General features: G+C 43.0%; 1 protein-coding gene across 1 annotated transcript in view; it reads right to left on the reverse strand.

The window, feature by feature from the left end:
- The window catches only part of TTC12 (tetratricopeptide repeat domain 12), a 49,213-nt gene that overhangs the window by 21,914 nt on the left and 9,658 nt on the right, over positions 1-17,641 (reverse strand). Inside the window, exons 6-12 of the mRNA XM_081241446.1 lie at positions 17,020-17,141; positions 12,450-12,509; positions 8,080-8,151; positions 3,089-3,149; positions 2,470-2,658; positions 1,191-1,260; positions 355-443 (exon numbers count right to left, since the gene is read on the reverse strand). Coding sequence (XP_081097572.1) covers positions 355-443; positions 1,191-1,260; positions 2,470-2,658; positions 3,089-3,149; positions 8,080-8,151; positions 12,450-12,509; positions 17,020-17,141 — 663 coding nt within the window. The remainder of the gene's footprint in view (positions 1-354; positions 444-1,190; positions 1,261-2,469; positions 2,659-3,088; positions 3,150-8,079; positions 8,152-12,449; positions 12,510-17,019; positions 17,142-17,641) is intronic.

Raw genomic sequence — 17,641 nt, forward strand, 5'->3', positions numbered from 1 at the left:
AAGAAAGGAGCACTATTTCTCAGCAGACAGAAAAGGAAAAACTCTGCCCGCCTCACTGCCAGTGCACGAGCTGAAATCACTAGTCTCCAAAGAGCCAGGGCAAGTGCCCAGGTGATGAGACCACGCATGATGCCGACCGTGACCTTGCCCACTGCGGAGGCGGCTGCGGGGTTGCCGGAGACACGACTGCAGCGCAGGTCTCGCTTCTGATCCATATGCTTTTCCAGGGGAATGTCTAGACCACCATCTCCAGGGCCTGTCCTAGAGGAACAATCCTGCATGCCCACACCCCCGCCCTGTAGCCCTCCCATTACCAGTGCATTAACGATGATTGATGGTTATTCCCTGGCTTACCGTTCTCACTGCACACCGCGTGCCAGAGCCTGAGCACAGACATGCATACTGTCTCTTCCACTGCATCTTTTCCTGCTGTGGAAAAGCACCTACAGTGGGCAAGGGAGAGCCATATTAAAACTGCAGATCAGTCTTGATCTTCCTTTCAGTTGGTTTCATTTCACCTCCAGACTCCTCAAATGTGGGTTTAAGAAAGTCACTTCTTAATCCAGAGCCGCAGGTCACCAGGACCAAAAGGGACTGCTAGGACCTCAACTGAGAGCTCCAGGACAAGGATGCAGCCGAGGAAGCTGGGTCTGTACAGAGGGAGGGTGGTGAGCCAGGGGCCAGGGCGTTGGCTGCAGCAGGACCAAGGCACTGTGGTGGGCCAGCAGACCACTCAGGGTGCGTGAGCCTCATCACACACACAAACGTGCGCCGGTGACTCCAACCCACACCAGTGTCCTAAGCCATGGGAACTGCACCAGAACAATTGAAATACAAAATAAAATAAATTTAGCAAACGACCTCCTGCCATAGGGGTCTTTCTTCAGATACAATGATAAATGAGATCAGCCAGGAACCAGCTGATCTCTTTCCCTCTTATGATCAGTGAAGTCCAAAAGCGGACAAGAACAAAGACCAATCTTGCAAAAACTGGTGGGAAACCAGCAAGAGCGGTCATTTCTCTGACTCTGAAGTGCTTGGAGGAACCCTGGCAAGTTTTCCTAACCCAGTATTGACTGAAGGTAGTACCATCCAGTGATCGTGCTGCCTGTGTGATGAGTGTCTGATTTCATGAGAAATGGTTGTCTTTCCTTGCTTTGAGGCCAGGCTGTCTTTACAAACATCCCTACCTTCTTATGACCTCATTCTCACTGATGATACTGAATCCATTGTGTGTTCTGAATAAAGTTCGTTCCGTGCCTGAAACAAGTTCAGAGAAAACCGGGTCGTCAGACTCCTGAACTGTCTGGCTGACGTCTAGCTGTCACAGAGCCAGATGATAACAGAAACCCAATATGGAATGTCTAGATCACCAAATCCACAGTTTGGGCAGAAACAAATCCCTCCGATTCTGAAACCTAAGGCTGTCACCAGCCACTTGGGGCCACCGTGAGAGGGACGCCCTGTTCAGAGGAGGAGAGCTGAGCCCGGGGGGCCCCAAGAGTGATGTGACAAAGCATCATTCTGTAATCTCTAGAGAGCCTCCAGGAGCCGCTTAACCTCCCAGAAGAACTGGCATATCCATCTGTTCTTAACAAATGTTTATTTCGAAGCTGTTCCCAGGCTCTAGAGAGGAACCTATAATCTCCAAGAAAATACTGCAGGGGTGTTTGAGCACCCTCCACTGTACACTAAAGGAAATCAAACTCCATCCATTTGTACAGACATCATTCTGACACTGAGTAACAACACTGGTTTCAGCCCTGGGATCAGTAGTTACAGAAACTTCTAAAACAGAGCACCGTGGCTCTCGTTAGCAGGAGGACAGCCGATGTTGGCTCTGAAACTATTTCCACATCCTAAGCAGCCATTAAGTGTAACTGGGATGAACGTTACAGCTTATCCTACAAAATTCTGTCTTCCATTCCTCTGCGGTTGGGGGGAAATTTGTGGGGCTGGTACAGGGTGTTGGGGGTGTATATGGGGTCTGTGTGGGGTATGTAAAGGGTGTGTGGGTACGTGAAGCATGTGGGGAACACCCGGGAGGGGTGAATGTGTGTGGTGTGCTTGTGATATAAGCATATATGGTATATTTGTCCCACACGCATGTTGTGTGTGTGTGTGTGTGATGTATGTGATATAAGTATACATGATAGTGAGCACATGCTGTGTGTGTGTGTGTATGCGTTGTGAGTATATATGGAGTTCATGCCGTCTGTGTGTTTTGTGTCGTACTGTGTGGTGTTTACAGCATGTGTGTCATGTGTCAGCATGCTCTGAGGACAGGATGGATCTGGGATGGGTTATGTTTCTTAAGCACTGCCTCTAGCACCGACATTACAGTAGACCTTCAATCAGTATTGGTGGAAGCAAGGGAGGAAGGGATTCTTTGCCTCATGAGGACAGACCTCTAAACTCTGTCCCTTTATACTGACAACATTCATGAGATCACACACATCGCTGGCTTACAATCCTTCATCATGTCAGTCAGGGTTTCAATCCCCCCTGCATAGAACAAGGGGATCTGATCAGGCTTGGAAAGAATCTCCAGAAGATTCTGGGTCGTCACGGCTGTGTTCATTCCTGAATCCAGTGCTTCCTGGGCTTCCTTCTCTTGAAGGTCTGCTTTCTCCCGAAGATCTACCTGATTCAGGTAGTCTAGCAAAACAAGAAGGAAAACACAACAAAACCCTAACAATCAACATGTCCACACATGGAGCAACCTGTTTTTGAGGATGGGAGGCTGAAAGGCAGAAAGCATTAAAATAATTCAGACTCATCTTCAGCAAGGAAAATTTTAGGAGGCATGTACAGTTTCTACCAGGAATCTTAAAACATCTTGGGAATTATTCAAGGAAAACATTGTTCCTTGTCTAGAAGGCTTGGAGGGAGGATGGTGGAGAAAAGGAGGAAGGCCAAGAACAGAGGAAGAGGAGCAAGGCAGGGCTGCTAATGAGAGGATTTGATTGTGCAGGGCTGGGTGTGGCTGTGCTTGTGGCCAAGTGCAGAGAAGGCATGGAGGGCACCCCAGGACCGGAGCACAGAAGGGAGGTGCAATTTGAACAAGGATGTCGACAAGAAGTCTCACCTGTCACCTGTGTCTGCAGCTGGGGGTTTATTTCTAAGATCTTCTGATAACACTCTCTAGACTGGAAGAAAGAAACAAGGTCTTGAAGAGTGGTTGGGGGGAACGGTGATTATAAGAAAGGCACAGGGTATCGTTATCTCCTCCCAGCCTCCCCCGCTACCCGTGTCGGAGGCGGGCATGGGGAACGCAGCATGCATTTGACATTTTGTTTAGGCTTCTTTGGTTCTGTGGGGCAACAGGTATTATTTCAGATTTTATTTTAAAAAATAGTGTTGTCAGATACAGCCTGTGATGGAAAATATCCAGTCCTAAATTCTCGTGGCTCATGTCTGGCTGGGATAAGAATAATCATAAGGTAAATGCAAAATTCAGATATGATATTTGCACTGAGAAAGAACAGGAGGATACTGTGAGATATGCTCACAGGGAATAAGGAAATAAATGAAGCTAGAAACACTGTTGACAGAGACTTGGGAACAGGAAGCGAGAACTGCCTATTTAAACGTACAGGCTGCAAAGAGCTGGTAAGGGGTCTGTTCACTGGCCATGGAAGAGTCAACTAGAACACTTGAGAGTGAGAGGCTCATTGAGAACACTGTTAGATAGGAAGTTTCTGGAAAAGAAAGATTCTGTTAGTGGGGCATGATGGTGGGTTTAGGGCAGTACAGTCCTCAGGGCTATCAATGCGACCAGTCACTGAAAGAAAAGGCTCAGAAGAAAACCCCAAAAAACCAAAAAACGAAAAACAAAGAAACGTTCTGAGATATCTTAAAAGCTCAAGGCTCATCTAGAAGATTAGGATTAAGAAATGAACTGAAGAAAAAGCATCACATTAAAACAGAGAATAGTGTTGCAGGATATCAAACATGGTAACTGTAATAGACCGAATGTTTGCGTTCCCCCAAAATTCAGATGTCAAAAGCTAACCCCCAATGTGATGTATCTGGAGGTGGGGCCTTTGGGAGGTGATTAAGTCATGAGGGTAGAGCCCTCATGAGTTGATTAGTGCCCTATTAAAGAGACCCCAGAGAGCTCCCTCACCCCTGCTGGCTGTCTATGAACTAGGAAGCAGGTCCTCACCAGACACTGAATTTGCTGGCATCTTGATCTTGGATTTCCTAGCCTCCAGAACCTGGAGAAATAAACCTTTGTTGTATAAACTACCCGATCTATGGTATTACGTTATAGCAGCCCAAAAGGTCTAAGAGACTAACCCTGTATCCAACTTCTTTTTAACCCTAGCTCTAATCTATCAGCAATTCTTGTTGGCTTCACTGTCAGTATATAAGCAGAACCCCAGCACTTCTCACCACCTTCATCATCACCAACCTGGTCCAAGCCATCATCATCTCTCACTTGGATAATTTGTTGCAATAGCCTTCTGACTGGTTCTCTCTTCTTTTCTTACATGTCAAGATATAGTCTCAATACAGCAGAGTGATCCTGAGTCAGATCATTTCTCTCCTTTACTCAAAACCCTCTGATGGCTCCCAGCTCACTCAAAGTAAAGGCCAAGGTCCTTCCAAAAACCTGTAGGGCCCTAGGGGATCAGTCCCCCACGTATCCCCCCCCCCACCGGCTCACCTCATCTCCTCTCACTCCCCTCCTTGCTTGCTCCATTCTAGCTAGCCCTCTATCTGGACCACTCTTCCACTGTATAATATATCCACATGGCTTGCTCACTTCACTCCTTCCCTTCCTCCAGAGAAGCCCTCCCTGACCACTCTCTGTAAAACCAATCTCACCTTCACCACTTCCTGATTTAGTTTTCTCAGTAACACTTATTGCTACCTAACATACTACACATCTACTTATTTGGTTTCTGTCTTGGGACAAGTCACCCCTACCACAGAATGTGAGTTCCCTTAAGTCAAGGATTTTGTCTTGTTTGCTACTGTATTCCTGTTGCCTAGGACAGTGCTTGGAACATAGAAGCATGCATGAAATATGTGCTGAGTGAATTAATTAACTGAATGAATGAATAAGTAAATGGAACTTGGTGGAGGGGGGAGATTAATATTTTCCTTTTTACTTCTCTATTATTTGACCTTATTACAATAAGTCTGTATTACTTTTAGAATTAAAATCCAACAAAGAATAATTTTTTAAAATGTACAGTGGGGGCAATTTCTTTTTAAAAATAATATATCTTGTAAATCGAAAGACATCTCATGTTCATGGACTGGAAGTCTTAATATTGTTAAGATGGCAATAATCCCCAGGTTGATCTACAGATTCAATGCAATCTCCACCAAAATTCCATCTGGCTGAGTAATATTCCATTGTATAAATATACCACATCTTCTTTATCCATTCATCTGTCAATGGACATTTAGGTTGCTTCCATGTCTTGGCTATGGTAAATAGTGCTGCAATGAACATTGGGGTGCATGTATCTTTTTGAATTAGAGTTTTCTCTGGATATATACCTAGGAGTGGGATTGCTGGATTATATGGTAGCTCTATTTTTAGTTATTTTAAGGAGCCTCCATACTGTTGTCCAATTTACATCCAACAGTGTAGGATGGTTCCTTTTTTCTCCACACCTTCTCCAGCATTTATTATTTATATTACTCAGCCATAAAAAAGAATGAAATAATTCCATTTGCAGCAACATGGATGGACCTAGAGATTATCATACTAAGTGAAGTAAGCCAGACAGAGAAAGACAAATATCATATGATATTGCTTATATGTAGAACCTAAAAAAATGATACAAATGAACTTATATACAAAACAGAAATAGATCCAAAGACACAGAAAACAAACTTATGGTTACCAAAGGGGAAAGGGGGAAGAGGGATACATTAGGAGTTTGGGATTAACATATACTCACTACTATATATAAAATGGATAACCAACAAGGACCTACTGTATAGCACAGGGAACTACTCAATATTTTGTAACAACCTATAAGGGAAAAGAATCTGAAAAAATAGGTATATATATATATATATATATATATATATATATATGTATAACTGAATCACTTAGCTGTACACCTGAAACTAACACAACATTGTAAATCGACTATACTTCAATTAAAAAAAATTCCACCTGGCTTCTTTGCAGAAACTGACAAAGCAGATCCTGAAATCTGTATGGTAATTCCAGTAATTCAGAATAGCTAAAACAATCTTGAAAAAGCAGAACAAAGTTAGAAAACTCACACTTCCCAATTTCAAAATTTACTACAAAGCTGTAAGAATCAAGACAATGTGGCATAGGTATAAGAGTAGACATAAACAAATGGAATAAAATTGAGAGTCCAGAAATAAACCTATGCATTTATGATCAATTGATCTTTGACAAGGGTGCCAAAATCATTCAATGGGAGACAAGACAGTCTTTTCAACAAATGGTGCTGGGACAACTGGATATCCACATGCAGAAGAATGAAGCTGGATCCCTTCCTTACACTATATACAAGAATTAACTCAAAGTGGATCAGAGATCTAAATGAAAGAGCTAAAGCCATAAAACTCTTAAATCTTGGATTAGGCAATGGTTTCTTAGATTTGATATCAAAAGCATAAGTGGCCAAAGAAAAAAATAGGTAATTTAGACTTCATCAAAATTAAAATTTTTTGTGCTGTGATGTGAAAAGACAACACAGAGAATGGGAGAAAATATTTTCAAATCATTTATTTGATAAGGGACTTGTATCCAGAATTTATATTGAATATTATATTACTATATATAATATTTACATTACTTTATATTGAATATATAAATATTCAATTTATATTATATTGAATATATTTATACTCAATATAAAAAGACAAATAACCTAATGAACAAATGGACAAAGGATCTGAAGAGACATTTCTCCAAAGAAGATACACAAATGGCCAATAAGCACATGAAAAGATGCTCAACATTATTAGCCATCGGAGAAATGCAAGTCAAAATTATGAAATACCACTTCATACTCATCAGGATGGGTATAATAGAAAAGAAAAATAAGTAACCAGAATTGTTCACGATGTGGAGAAACTGGAACCATACACTACTGGCAGGAATGTCAAATGGAGCAGCCACTTTGGAAGACAAGATGGCAGTTCTTCCAAAGGTTAAACATTAGAGTTATCACGACTCAGCAGTTCCACTCCTACGTGTATAGCCAAGTGGACTGTAAACATGTGTCCACACAAAAACTTGTACATGGATGTTCATAATAACCAAAAGTGGAAACAACTTGAATGTTCATCAACTGACAAATGGATAAATAACATGTGGTATATCCATACAATAGAATATTGTTCAGCAATTAAAAAAAAATGAAGTACTGTACATACTACAACATGGATGAAACTTGCAAACACTATGCTAAGTGAATGAAGCCAGTCACTAAAGACCACATATTGTATAATTCTATTTATATGAATGGTCTAGAATAGGCGAATGTATAGAGACAGAAGTAGATCAGTAGTTGTCTAGGGTTGAGGGCGGGGTGGAGGGGAGTGACTGCTAATGGGTATAGGTGTTTTGACGAAGTGACAAAAATGTTCTAAAGTTGATTGTGGTGATGGTTGTGCAACTCTGTGAACACACTATAAACTACTGAATTGTATACTTTCCATAGGGGAATTGTTTGATATGTGAACTATATCTCAATAAAGCTGCTATTAACAATATCCAATATCTTAGTGTGTATATCTCTCTGCATGGTTACTTTCAGGTGATGAGATTACAAGTGAATTTTGTTTTTTCATCTTTTTGCTTATGTCTTTTCTCTCCAGAGACGCTCCTCCCGGGACTGGACGGACACTGGTAGAAGATGCTGCAGAAGAGATTCCTACAGCAGGTGGGGCTGTTATCAGATGACACTCAACATCCTTCCCAGCTCTAAGATCTTAAGATTTACCCTGGAAAATGCTAAGAAGTGGATTAATATCTCATCAACTTGGAGGAATGTGGTTCTTCTCTGAGACAATCTGAAGCACTGCTCCGAGATCAGACATGCCACTTAAGGTTCCTCTAGCACTTACCACACTGTAGTTCTTTAGGGCCAGGTGGGCTTTTCCCATGTGGAAATATGCTTTTGTGCATTTTTCATCACACTGCATAAAAGAGAACCACTGATCAGATGTTCCAGAAGATTTGAAGTTATCAGCCCCTCCCCACACTGCCCAGCTAATAGGGTTAGGGCAGTGCTTTGATTCTCAGGACAGCCACCAGAGTTGACAATTAAGACTTTTCTGTGCATCTGTAACCAAACTAATTGATGCCTGCAAGGAACCTGGATGCACAAGTAAGCTCTCTATTAAATTAATTCACGATACTTGCCAGTTTTCATTTCCATTTAATGAGACAACCAGGAAACAAACCAGAAACCCTTAGTTTAGAAGAGCTCTTGACCTTGGCTGAACATTAGAATCACCCAGGTGCTTGTAAAAATCCTGATGGCCCAGCTGAAACTCACATCAATTAAATTATACTAGTGGGTAGGACCGAGGCATCAATAATTTTTTAAACTCTCCAGGTGATATAAGTGTGCAACCATGTTTGAGAACCCCTGGTTTATTAAAAAGTAGGAAATTTTACGCTGGGTAAACAGCTGAGGTTACTATTATATATTTACGTTCCTTCCTTGAAATAAACCACAACATAAATACTAAGAACTTGCATTCCTATCCCTTACGATCAGGAGGGATGCCCCCTTCAAAACTTATGAAACTTATGGCTGAAATGATACCGCTTGCACAGGGGGCCCTGCACCTGCCTGCTTCGAATTATTATAACTCCAGAGGGAATGATGTGGCACAAAGACATAAACTATAATTTAAAGCATCCAGTTAATTCACTGAACCCCTTTTATGTGCCAGGCATTGTGCCTGGTTGGATGCCATCAAGGGTATAGATGTAAAGAGGTTAGGGGTCCAAGCTCAGGCGTCTAGAAAGTCTTGGGTGGAGCCCTGTCTGCCTCTCACCAGAAGTGGCACGCTGGCCAGGCCACCCAGCTTTTCTGAGGCTCATTTTCCTCATCTACAAAGTGGAGATCATAATAGTGTCTCTCTTGGTCTATTGTGAGGAGGGAACGTGTGTAAAACACTGTGGTACCAGGTAATAGAGGATTAGCTGCTGTTGTTGCAGTTACAGCAAAAGCAATCCATTTCAGGGCAAAAAGGAAAATTTAAAGAAAAGCAAAAGAATAATAGAAGGGGTAACAATAATTGTTATATTTGGAGAGGCCTTTATAGATGCATTTTCATGAATATCGTTTCCTGATTCGTTGCTAAGTGAATGACAGTAATAATATTAGTGCATTATTGTTCAGTCCTGACCATATGGTTCATATGAATTATCTCATGTAAACTTTATAACAACTCTATGAAGTAGAGACAATTATTAACCCCATTTCACATATGAGGAAACTAGGGGTTGGAGAGGTTCAAGGTCACATAGATAACTAAGTGGAAGAGCTGGGATTAAAATCTAGCCATTTGACTCCAGGACCCAAAGGCTTAAACACTACACCAGATCTCCTTCAGAAAAGTGCCACAGCAGTTGAGTAGAAGGAAATCCACTCTGAAGACATATAGTCTAACAGAGACATACTGTGTTTCAGAGGATGCAAAGACAATCACGCGGAAACCTGCGGGGTGGGGGGCAGCTGAAATACAGATGTGACAACCATTGGCAAGAGTGACAGTTGAAGCCACCAGAGGAGACGAGAGCTTTGAGGGAGAAACTGTAGGAGGAAGAAAGGCAGGGAGCTGTGGAGTGAACCCTGGAGAACCCACAGAGGATGGAACTGAGGAAGCGGGAAGGGAACTGTCAAAGGGAACGGAAACTCCGGCACCGCAGCTCACAGAAGCCACCTGTTCACAGCACCTTCACCGGCAGGACGTCAGGGTTCCAACGGGGGAAAAGGAACCCAGATCGCGTCCACGTCCCACTGTGCCACCGCGAGGGGTGCATTGTGACCACACTTCCTCAGACACTAACACAAAGGGCCACTAATGGATTTTCTCACTAATAGGCCCTTTCTCCTTCGATGAGGTACCAACCCTCACCAGGATTCTCTCAGTTGAACCCCAGGTCCCCTCAAAAGGAATCCTGCCTTCAGAGGAAGATGCAGTTTATTGTGCAGGAAGAGTTCTGCCAAGAAAGAAATGATTCTGATCCGAATTAAAACCAGCTTTGCTGCCTTATCTTCCCTGACTAGGAAGATCAGTCTTGAAATGTCATCACATGGGCTTGTCTCTGCCAATTCACAAGTGTCAAAAATATTAAACCGGCATGAAAGTACTAATACTGCGAATAATGGAGGGCCGCTGACATTCACTGCTGATATTTAAAAAGAGTGAAACTTTTTCTTTGAATTCACAGCTTCCACGTAGAGCCAATGATTGTTAGTTTTTGGAATTCCTTATACATTTTTTCCCCATCCCTCCAAGTGTTTACCCAGTCGTCTTCAACGGGAGCCTTGCTGGGCGTTTAACAAGGCTGGCTGCTGGGTGTCAGCATTTTTTAATGTCAGCTGTGCTGGGCCCGCTTTGCCTCAGTTTCACCGTTAATGGCATCATGCTTCAGTGAACATTTGGGAATGGGCCAGTGTGTCGTCCTGAATCAGCACGAGGCTGCGACGCCCTCTTTGGTCCTTTTCAGATCAGAAAAGATGCTCCTGGAAGCCCCACAAGGAGATCTTGTTTCTGCCACAGAAGGAATGAAAGCCACACCCAGGGATGATGGGGTTTCCTGGACTCTGTGGAGAAGCTGTTTATAGTCCACAATTCAGGGCACCAGCCTACAGTTAGGCCAATGTTAGCTATGCGATCCCACACAGTTTACTTAGTGAACTCCGAGGCTCTGTTTCCTTGTCAGAAAGATGAGGATAACTGTGGTATTGACCAGAACAGAAAAGAAGGCTGTGAGGCTCCAATGAGACAGCTCACGGCCAGCGTGCAGCAAATGGCAGCTTTTGCTGTTATTGCGGAAACATCAGAGGAAAACGCCCTTGCCTCTTTCTTCTCTTACAGATGATAGTAGAAAAAAGTCACAATCATATAAGGTGACAAAGCAGGCTAATGGGCCTCTACTGGAGCTGTGCAGAACCTAATGGCACCAGTTTGGGGCAGTTTTCATCACTAAAGACTGTCACGATGCAATGGGACAAGGTGTCCCCCACACCGTATCTTCTAGGGGGTAAAGAAATCAGGCACTCCAGATATCCATTTTGGTGGGATGCTCGTGTTTTATAAACCGTTGTTAGTAAAGGTAAGTTTTGAATTCACCTGTTTTCTTGCTTACCCTTTCAATAAAAAGTAAGGAAGCTGGTGTGGCCAATGTGCTGCCGTTGAGATGTGCTCTTGTCTGGGGGCCACGCTCATGAAGCTGGGGTAGGCAGTGCTGGACCAGGGGAATCTATGCCATAGGATAAACCTGGCATGTTCTCCTGGCACTTCAATTTTACTTGATTATAAATTATTTAAAATAACATGGCTACATTAAGACAAATAGATAACATTTTATGGCATGCAATGCAAAATTTGCAAGGATTTTTAAGATAAAACATGTGTCTAAAAAGAAATTTCATGCTCTCTGCTTCTAGACCCTCCAGGGGCTCATGTTTGTTCTGTTAGCACTTCAGCAAGGAAGGCTGAGAAGCACTGGTTTTGGTTATTTAGTTAAGCCCCTGTGACAGAGTAACTTGGGGGAATGTGGATTAAGGGTTATTTAAATATTTAGTCATCTGAAATAATGTTCCTATGAAGTGATCATGACATTTCTCTTTTAAAACCCTTCTAATATTTCTACCAACAGTCCTTCCTTCTCTCCACCTTTGATTATCTATTCTGTCAGGTTTCAGAGGAAATACCATGCATAGTATTAGGCTATCAGCCTGAGGCCTGACTAGTATCCAAGCTGAACGACAGGAATTCTTTCTTCTGATTATTCCTCTACAAAGAGGGGGTGCTATGATACATTTCCAAATTATCAGAGCCGGAGAGGAAAAGCACGAACTGATGAGGAAGAATGGCAACACTGTGGAAACAAGCCCCCGAGGTCAGCTCTGGAAAGAGAAGGAGGCGTCTCCACTACCACGTGGAGCAAAGCACCTGATAACACAACAGTGAAGGGTGAGCCATTGCGATAAAACCCTGAAAAACCAATATTAACAACAGCTTCTCCAGAGTACTTCCCACGGGCAAGGCACCGCGTGCATTACCATAACCTTCACGACAATTCTATTCGTTCCCATTTTACAGATGAGGAAACTGAGACTCTGACTGCAGAGCCTACACCCTTTCCTGCCATGATACACTGGCAGCTCCCCTCTATTCACTTCAGGACTGAGACATCTGGCCCCAGCAAGCCCAGCTCCATCATGTGGAAGAGGAAACAATCTTCTTACCTTCAGAGCCCAGTCGCAATCCACCAGTGCCTTCTGGTAGTCCCCAAGTTTGATATAAGCCTGTAAGGACACAAACAGCTGCTAATCATACACAGCTCTGTAGCCGGCAGTCTTCAGTCAACACAGAAAGAGTAGTCGGGCAGGAGAGTGGTGATGAGAAGTAACTCGTCCCTACCTGTGCCAGTCAGGGTCCCAGCAGGAAACAGATGCCACTCACACGGGGTAACTGGGGAGAGTTTAATAAAGGGACTATTCACAGGGTGAGGGCAGGGTGGAGGGAGAGCAGCACTGGACAGCCATCACCACTGCCAGACCTGAAGAGGCAGAAGGAGTAGCAATGACGGGCTTCCCTGATGGCGCAGTGGTTGAGAGTCCGCCTGCCGATGCAGGGGACACGGGTTCTTGTCCCGGTCCAGGAGGATCCCGTGTGCCGCAGAGTGGCTGGGCCCGTGAGCCATGGCCGCTGAGCCTGCGCGTCCGGAGCCTTTGCTCCGCAACAGGAGAGGCCACAACAGTGAGAGGCCCGCGTACCACAAAAAAAAAAAAAGAAGGAGTAGCTATGAACAAAACAGGAGAGGGTCGCTTTGTGAAGAGCGCTGCTCAACAGGAGCTGAGGCCTTTAGTAGAGCAGAAGCTGGGAGAATAAAGCCGCAGTTCACTTTCCTCCTTCCTTCTCATCTCGTTGGCTGAACCCAAATGGCAGTTAGAAAGCTGGGAAGCCAAGAGGGCAGTCCACAGAGGTCAATCCCCCAGGGCACAGAGCAGGGCAGAGAAGGATCTGGAGGGGCAAACAGACAGTACCCAGCACACTGACCACCCCTACAAAGGAAGAGCTAGCTTCTGGAGGCTACCCTGCTGTGAATGTTCCAGAAGGAAACCAGATGAAAAAGGGAATCAAAAAGACAGGTAATAACAAGTGTTGGTGAGAATGCAGGAAATCAGAACACTCATACACTGCTGGTGGGAATGTAAAATGGTTTTGAAAGACAGTCTGACATTTCCTGAAAAGGTAAAACACAGAGGTACCATAGGATCCAGCAGTTCCACTCCTGGGTAGATAGCCGAGAAGACTATAAACATATGTCCACGCAAAAAGTTGCACCCCAGTGTTTATAGCAGAATTATTTATAAGAGCCAAAAAGCAGAAATGACTCAAATGTCCATCAGTTTTTGAATGGATAGACAAAATGGGGTAGATCCAGGCAATGAAATATTATTTGGCAATAAACAGGAATGGAGTACTGATGCATACTACAACGTGGATGGACCCTGAAACCACTGGTAAGTGGAAGAAGCCAGACACATAAGGAGAAATATTATATGATGTCATTTATATGAAGAGTCCTGAATTGGCAGATGTATAGAGACAGAAAGTAGATTAGTGGTGGCCTACGGCTGGGGTGGGGGAGGGGAGGACTGGGGAGTGACTGCTTAAAGGGTACGGGGTTCTTTGGGGGATGATGAAACTGTTCTAAAATTGGCTGTGGCGAGGGTTGCACAACCCTGTGAATACACCAAAAACCACTGAATTGTACATTTTCAATGGGTGATTGTAGGTTATATCAATTGTATCTCAATAAAGCTGTTATGGAAATATGCTTAAGAAAAAGTTCCCCTTCTCTCCTCATGAGTGCAGCAAGAAGGAAGAGGTATAGGAAATGAGCTGACATTTAAGAGTCAGACCACCCCCAGGAGCCCTCGGTTTCAAATGCCTTGGGGCTGTCTTCTGGGATCTCCTGGAATTGGGGAAAATCTTAAAAATCAAGAATTAACTCAGAATTCTGTGATCCACTCAAACTAAACCGAATTAAGAATCTAGTTCATTTATAGTTTCAAAGAGGTGTGATCTATAAACAAATGGAAGTCATTTAACAGCAAGCACCATGGCTACTATACCCTCTGTATTTAATTACTGGACATGAAAGGTGCTTAATAAATTCTTATCAAGTTGCACAAAGTAGACTTTAAGGGCTCTTCTTTTGGAAAGTTCCCTAAGAAGCAGCAGTGATCACCCTGTTGGAAGAAAGGAAAACCAGGCACCAGGGTCCCATCAGTCACCAATAATAGACTCAATACTCCATGGAGGTTTGCCCATGATCAAAACTGTAGCAGGGCGCTGTGACATTCTGAACAATAAACCTGATGAGATATTTACATGGACAGGCCAAATATGAGGTTAGTGTTATAATTTATGAGAAATCTAAGCATTCAACCAAAGTGAGGAAGGAGTGAGCAGGCAAGAGCCAGCTAATGGGATTTCTGCCGGGCAGCTCTTCACACCAATAGATAGGAAGCTGCTCTGCAGTGCTTTCATTAACAGGGCTTCAGTACTAGTTGAAGACAACGACACTTTGAGCCTTCTGTTCTATAAAGCACCACCCTTTCCTCCAGGTGTGGGGTTTCATTAGAAAGTCAGAGGATGTGAGGAAGAAACTAACATCCTTCTAGACAACCGTAGTCATAATTTCACGACACTGTTATTCAGGATACAGACTGAAAAATTCTATATGGGCTTCAACAATTTCTCTACAGAGCCTTTCACTTTTCTTTCTTTTTCTTTTTTTAAAGCTTGGACCCAACACCCTATAAATTCCCTGTTCTCTTTTGTTTTTCCACACTTTAAAAAGAATGACTTTTCCAAATGGCAATTAAACTCCTGATTTATCTAAATTACACCAGCAATTTATTGATCATAACATTAGCTCCAGGAGAAAAACACGGCAATGAAAGGGTAGGTTTTCTCTCCAGCAAGCAGCGACTCTCAATGCACAGGGTCCTTATTAAGTGTTTTCTAACACTGCGTGCAAACAGGGAGGCATTTTAAAAATAGTCAATGGTTCAAATGATTCTTAACACCAGGCAGCACATTTTGCATTTATTTGTCTCTGAATAAGCTTTCTCTTTGGGAAAAGTGGGAGGAATTGCCTTCCCAAAGCTTTTCATTGCACTTACTTATTTTTATCCACAGTCATTCTTAATGTGATTCTCCAGAACTAATCAAAGTGCTGCTTAAACTTGAGCACAGTAAAAATGTAACTAATTTAGATGAATCAGGGTATAGACCATCTGAATTAGTATAAGTCTGAATTACATAACATTTTAAAGGCAATTCAATTTTACAGCTTTCATATAGCTTCAGAGTATCAAGACTGAATAAGCATCAGTAGGTAAATGTTCTGGAGACCAAATCTGGTGACAAATAAAAAGGAACTATGATTATTCTATTAATTGTTTGCATTTAAATGTTTCTTTTGATGTGTCAACAGAAATGCCATTCCCTTAAATGGACTTATTGTGCCTCCACCCAGTGTTATGTAACTTAACAAGGATTTATTGAACATCTGTTATAAGTAAAGCGTTAGGGGGAAAAGTATATGGCAGGTTTTACCTTCACAAAGTTTATAATCTTGTTGGGGGGCTAAGAAGTACATGGCAAAATCAACCTCTGGCCATTTTATTTACTGATTCTCTTCTTTATTACAATTTTTCTCCACAAATGGGGCTAGGTAAATGACACCTCAACTCGAGTCTGATTTATCCAAACTGCTGAACTAATGAGCTTATGTTGTGCTTGGATTTATTTATCATTAAATCACTGTCACTGCCCAGACTTTCTGGACTGCTAACATCCTGTTTCTTGCACTCTTCCTCAACATACCACAGCAGGATCTTCTTAATCTTGAGTTATAGAAATTGGAGCTGATGAATCTCTCCCTCTTGTAAATGACATGGCGTCAAGTTCATCTCACCCAGGTCCTGCTGACATATCCTGATCATTGGATAATCATGTCCAGGAATCTGCCAATTTTTCGGGCCTGAGCAGCAGACAGCTCTTCCATACACAAACTCAAGTACTTTTCAAAAATAAGGTCACAGGTGACAGTTTTGTTTCAACTGAGAACTATTAATGTTGCCCTTCATTAGGTAGTAGATAATAAACATCTGGGTGATGGTTTTTACCTGGTGTTCCAGGAATCTGAGCTTGTCTGTGATATAAAACGGAGGTATGAGAGATTTCAGAAACTCAAAATTTCTGAGAAATTGGCTCTAGGCCCATTAGCTCTCCAGTATATCCCAGTCACAGAAGCTTAATCAAGGAGGGATTGATATGATGGGTAAGAAATTAACAGGAGAGTAACCGTTAGGAGTGTAGACTGGCATCAAAAAAAGAAGCTGAACAACTTCAGTGGTGGCAGAATTCCAAGGTCTCATAGACTGTCTCATTCCACTAGACTTCTTGTCTCTACATGAGGGAAAGTGCCTGGGTACCACCACTGATGTGCTGGAGCTGACTTCCACTATGGAGAGAACTGATTATGTGTAGCTGTTCCCAAGTTCTCCTTCAATGATTCCAAGTTGGTAGCTTGAAATTGAACCACAGTGTAAGTATCGACACCATGGAAACTGGCAAGTGCTCCATACAAATCAGCCCCCACTCCCAACCCGACCAGAGCCAGCCATTACACAGCACAACACTGGCGCCACCTGGTCTCACCTTTCTCTGCTTTCACAAGGTTAGTGGCTACTGTTCCCTGAGGAAAGCCCGTGGACACATCCTTGGATCACTCACCTGGGCTCGGTTGGTGTACAGTACTTTCATGTCCTTCAGCTTCTCCAAACCCTCACTGTAGCACAGGATGGCTGTTTCATAATCACCTTTGACAAATGCTTCATTCCCCTTTTCTTTTAGGGCTGTGAGAATAGAAGTTATACAGGTGAGCTCTCCCCACACACAGGAAAATTCTTTCAGACTTCATTGCCCTGATTTTCCAACTCTACTTTGAAGGTCAGAGCTTCCATGCATCCAAAGGGGGCCTGTCACTTACTTCTCTCTGCAGATAATTCCAGGTCGGTTCCTGTTCTCTCAATCTACCTGAAGTCTTCTAAGCAGCTTCTCAGAAAAAGTAAATGTTTCTGCCTCAAGGCTCAGAACACCCCAAACTTGCCACAAAGAGCAAGTCTACACATTCAAATGTCTCATAAAGAGATTCAAATGTCTTAAAAAGAGATTCAAACAACTAATTTTCTAGCAAATATGGAATCGTTCAGATCTGCAGCACACATACCACTGAGTGGTATAAAGTAAGTGCTGAAAGCATTCTTCTGTCATGTGTATCTTCCTCACCACACACACAACCCCAGTTCTTTCTTTTCCTTTATTTCCCCTCTCCCTTTTCCCAGCTTTGTTTGCT

The sequence above is a fragment of the Mesoplodon bidens genome, assembly GCF_964165515.1.
Source record: "Mesoplodon bidens genome assembly, chromosome: 7".
Classification (NCBI taxonomy): domain Eukaryota; kingdom Metazoa; phylum Chordata; class Mammalia; order Artiodactyla; family Ziphiidae; genus Mesoplodon; species Mesoplodon bidens.